The following is a 5,336-nucleotide window of genomic DNA, read 5'->3' as shown; positions in this document are numbered from 1 at the left end:
GAGAGCGACTCGCGGCGATTTTATTAGAAAGCGCAAACGTCTGTTTGGTGATCCAACTCTGAGGTGTAGATGTTCATAAACCTGGTGGCTGATGAGAGAATTAAAAAGGGATGTAGACGGGCGATAAGGAACGATCAGATCCACCAGGAGCTTTGTTTTACTCTCAGCCGCTCGTGGCTCCCAGCTGATTTCTCATCAGCGCCGACACAAACAAAGGGGTTGCGCAATCGAGTACATCACAGCAGCTTCACCCCAACCCGCCCACTTCTCACATGGGTGTCGAAAAACAAACGAGGACAAAGCAGGTGGAGGCGGTACGAGGCGGTACGAGGTGGTACGAGGCGGTACGAGGCGTGACGAGGCAGCCCGAGTCGGGGCGCGCTGAGTAGGTACTAGTGGATAAGCGCCATTAGACTGCATTGTAGGAACTGTCAGCTCTGCACACTCAGCCAGCTGGTCACTCATTCGCCTGCACCCCTTGAAATCAGATACTTTTTCAGCCCCCCATTTGCTTTAATTTTATGGAAGGGTGCATGTGTTTTTTCTGACTGTAAATGTATGCATGTCTGTAGCTGGTGCGGAGACAGCCACCCCTGCTACTGCTTTGACTTTTGGTTGCCATAGTACTCCTCATAGAAAAAGGTGGGAGAAAAGTTGATAAAAGTCAAAATAAACTTTTAAAAAGCCTTGCATTCCTGCACAACAATATTAACTGATACTGAAGTGTTTTTTTTTTGTTGTTGTCTTTTTTAATTCATAAAGTCTGTCTTATAATTCTGCCATAGGGAACATTTGGCACAACTATCAAAGAGTAATAATGTCATGGTCATTTATGAGAGAATAACCACAAAGACATCTTATTAAAAAGTTGCTAAAGAAGGATATTTTGTTGCATGTTGCTTAATTACTCACTCTTTAAGCGAACATATGTAACTGCACCAAATCATAAAGCTGCGACTGCTCTAGCCACATGTTTACACCTGTACAACCCTGCAGTCTGTTGGGCACATACTGAAACTGCAGGTGATTGTAAATGGGTAAAAAAGCAGTAGTATTCACCCTTGTATTCATTCTCGTTTGAACCTCCCAAAGACACCCAGCCAGTGATATTGTTCTGGACATACGTGTCCATGCAAGTGTAACCATTGCTGGTGGAAGGGAAAGCTGCTTAATGCATGACTTGATGTATCGTGACAGAAACACAAGTGGGCTCAGGAACTGTCGGAAGGCACATGCTCGAACCCTTCGCTCTCTCTCACTAGCCTCCTCTCCAGGATGACAGGTCCCTCTTTGTAACGCTGACTTTCCTCTGTGGCAAATCCGTACATCCAGCCAAGCTTGCTGTTGCAGTTCTTGCAGATGACATCTCACACCATGTGTCTTCCTGTGCTGCACTGTGCTGCAGATTCATAACCTTGTTGAAGAGGAAAGCTCTGCCAGTGGCTCCAGTGAAACGTGTGGAGATGAGCTCAGCTCGATTGGTAAGGATGGTTTCACAGTTTGCGCAAGAAAAGAGGCGACTTCTACCAATGTGATCCAGGAAGATTTTGTCTCGTTAGATAGATGAAAAGAAAGATCGCTTTTTAAAATGTTTGGATTCAGCAAATCGTCTTCACACTAAACCTATTGAATACTGTAGCATTTCCTCTGTTGTTGTTCTAGAAGATTCTCTATTATTCTAGCACACTCCCTTCATTTTGGATGCTTTCCTAGTGGTTGATTTCCCTTCATCATCTCTGGCTCGCTGCATCTAAATGGTTAAGCAGTTTGTTTGTTTGTTTTTTTCTGACCTGGGCGTTCTTCTCTCTGAGGAAAAGACTTTCGGTCTGTATGGGGATGCAGCCCTGTCTGTCGGTTTTGGGGAATGTCTAGCCCCAGATATCCAGAACTCAAATTCAAATCACACAGCACTCCACTAGCATGTCCCTATAGTCGTTGCATGCTCGCTCTGGGGCTCCAAGTGGTCCATGAAACAAATCATGGTGTTCTGTGACAATGCAGCTACAGTGAAAGCCGTTAATAAAGAATTCCAACAATTAACCAACTCACCCAACGTCTAACATGGTTGTGCTTATTGAATTACTTTATTTTATGAGCTGGCCATAGAAATAATATAGCTGCTGCTGTTTCTCGCTTCAAATTTCAGAAGTTCAAAACTATGTTCAGCCTGCCATGCCCCATTGTCAAGGAGAAAACACTCAGCTAAGCTCATTCTTGGACACTTGTTGCACTCAGTTTCCAAATACTTAGAATAAAATCTTGTGACTCTGCATGTTCTTTTATTCTTTTTGTGCCAGCAGGGGGAGGGTGGGAGGGTGAGTTGGAGGGAAGAGAAGGACCTGAGAGTACGGGTGGGTATGTTAATATGAATGAGCTCAGCAAGAGACTGTGGGGCTAGGTTGTTGATGGCCTTGAAGGTGAGAAGAAGAATTTTATATTTGTATTTGATTGGAAGCCAATGGAGCTGCTGCAGGACAGGTGTTATATGACTGGAAGAGGGGGTTCTGGAAATTATTCTGGCGGCGGAGTTTTGGACAAGTTGCAGTTTACGGATGGATTTGTCAGGTAAACCAAAAAGCTGGGAATTACCATAATGAAGACGGGATGCGACCAGAGTGTGGACCAGGATAGCAGTACTGTTGGGTGTGATGGATGGATGGAGGCGTGAAATATTATGTAGATGGAAGTAGGCTGAGCGGGTGACATTATTAATGTGGGACTGAAATGATAGTGTACTGCCTTAAAGACGCTTGTCCCTCAGGCTTGACAAAAGATACAGATACAATACAGATAATTTTGTGTGAAATGTCATGAAAGGGCTATTCAATGATTGAAACAAAAGAAAATGCCTCCTGAATGTCTCCGTGTCTCTTGAATACCTTATTATGGTGGAGAGATTTGACTGGCCTTATTTTTAACAGCTTGTGCTTTTTATTATTTTACTTCTTTTCTTATCATCTTATTCAATCTTATTTGTTATTTACTGTCTAATTATGTCTAATTATTTACTGTCTTATTATCTCTTGCCGCATTTTATGTCAATGTAAAGCACTTCGAATTACCTTGTGTTGAATTGTGCTATATAAATAAATTTGCCTTGCCTTGCCTTGCCTTGTTTCGGGCACTGGGGCAACTTGGTCTTGGGAATGGGTCAGAGAAAAAAAAAAAAAACACACATTTGTAGTTTGTTACACTTCAGGCATTTCCAACCATGAACAAAGTCTTGAGGTACAGACTTGAGCGATTATATTTCTCAGATACTATGGGAACATCTTGCGTCCTCCCATTAGAGCTGAAATAGGCAAAGTAGCACAGAAGTATGAAAATGGATGGATGGAATGATTTAGTAGCAGATGTATATGACTGACAGGGAGATCCAAATATATTTCCCATCCAGCTACTTTCCCTACTTATTTGAATTTAGTTTTATGCTTTATGTTAATTTTTGGAGGGATGTTTACTTTAAGTAGGCATTGAAGATCTCTCTGGTAAGTTATTATGTCAGACATGGGGCCTCAGTAATCTGCTTCCAGGTTAGGGATATGCAGCTCCTTCTTGATGAGTCTCTGGAATTGCTGTCACCTGTGGAGGCAGGGCTTTGTTTGCCCGAATGATCCGAGGACCTATGAGGGGTCACCACAGGAGATCATAATCAACACATTGATTAGGACCAATCATGGGGAGACAAATAATAATAATTAATCAAATTTGAAAAACAAATCTAAGATTTCTCCATAGTGCTTTATTGTGAATAAAGCAGTATGTATTCGTTTTGAGTTTCAGCAGCAGAAATATGAGATAAAGCGTAGGGGAAGAACAACCGGGACCCTCTGTTGCTGTTGTTTCACAACAAATACAAAAATGGGTTAAGCGTAGAACTTGGGGGGGAAGAACAAACAAAAAAAAAAGCAAATAAATTACTTTTTCAAGTGTATGGTGCATTTACTGAGATAACTGAGGAGGCATGGGGTACAACAAGTTGAATAAGCAGGCAAATAAACCCTCTCACATCCACCATACCGTATATAAATATGCTCTGTCTATCTTACCATGGGACAATCCCCTCCCCCTTTGTGAAATCCAAACATAGCTCAGGCACAAATATTCACTGAAATGTTGTACATTACTTTGAACGCCATCATTGTGGTTTGAAAAACCATGGATGTTTTGTGTTTATCAGCCTGTAATGATTTTTCTTCTGTCTAGCATCATGAGATGAGATCGCCTCAGTACAACTCTTTTTCAGATAATTTTTTTTTAACCTTGAAAGAACTTTGGCACTTTGACTAACAACTTGTGAGCGTGGGAGTGTGGAAACTGCTGCCCATGATGTGGATTTTGCTGTGCATGCAGAGAGCTTGCACAACATTCATACGCAAAAAACTATTTAGGAAATAATGTTAAAAACAAGTGTTCATAATTTATTAATTTTCAGTAAATTGTGACAGATTTCTCTTATAAAGTAGCCTGCATATAGATAATAAGTAACATTTGTCTCTTTTATTTTTTTTATCATGCAGCCAAGATGCTGGAACATAGAACATTTTTAGTTAGTATATCTCAAATAAAATCATGGGTGGCGACCAGTGTAATCACCCATCCTGCAAACACTATTCTGAAACCAGTGTACTGCAGCTGCACTTGGTTTTGACAGCAAAGTAACAGTACCTTTATGGGAATTTCTAAATCTTAAAAACAAGCTATACATGTTTGATTAACATTCAACTTCCCATCCAGTTTGTCTTCAAATCAAAATTTCAAAAAGTAATTTTGACTTACACACCTCAGATTCCATTTTCATTTTTGAGTCAATACTTCCCCGTAATAGCTTATGTTTTCCCCAGAAAGGAGATCAAATGTAGTTTTGAAAGTGAAAAATGTGGGGTCACCAAGTAATAAACACAAGGATATAAGGAACCAGATTTCCAAAGATATCATTATGGCTTTGGGTCTGAAAAGATTGGAAATATCTCATATAAAAACAAAAATATGTTTTCACTCCAAGTATTCAATTTATTTGACTGCAGAACAAAAAGGAAAAATCATCAGTTACAACTATGGACAAATGTGTTGGTACCCTTCAATTAAAGAAAGAACAACCTGCAATGCCATCCATCCATTATCTACAGTATACCCGCTATATCCTTTGCAGGGTCACGGGGGTCTGCTGGAGTCTATCCCAGATCATTACAGGTGAGAGGCAGGGGTTCACCTGGACAGGTTGCCAGTCCATCACAGGGCCACATACACACAAACAACCAGACATACTCACGCCTATGGGCAATTTAGAATAATCAATTAACCTAGCATGCATGTTTTTTTTTGGACTGAGGGAG

At 40.9% G+C, this 5,336-nt stretch overlaps 1 protein-coding gene across 1 annotated transcript; it reads right to left on the bottom strand.

Moving 5' to 3' along the window:
- Window positions 1-1,211: 1,211 nt before the first annotated feature.
- On the bottom strand, window positions 1,212-4,328 carry LOC133464771 (protein yippee-like 5). The gene is given in 3 exon segments (XM_061746958.1): window positions 1,212-1,390; window positions 1,393-1,551; window positions 4,292-4,328. Coding segments are annotated over 3 exon segments (375 nt in total).
- Window positions 4,329-5,336: the final 1,008 nt, after the last annotated feature.

Source organism: Cololabis saira, chromosome 18, assembly GCF_033807715.1.
Source record: "Cololabis saira isolate AMF1-May2022 chromosome 18, fColSai1.1, whole genome shotgun sequence".
In the NCBI taxonomy this organism is placed as follows: Eukaryota; Metazoa; Chordata; class Actinopteri; order Beloniformes; family Belonidae; genus Cololabis; species Cololabis saira.
This window is presented reverse-complemented; position numbering and strand designations above follow the sequence as displayed.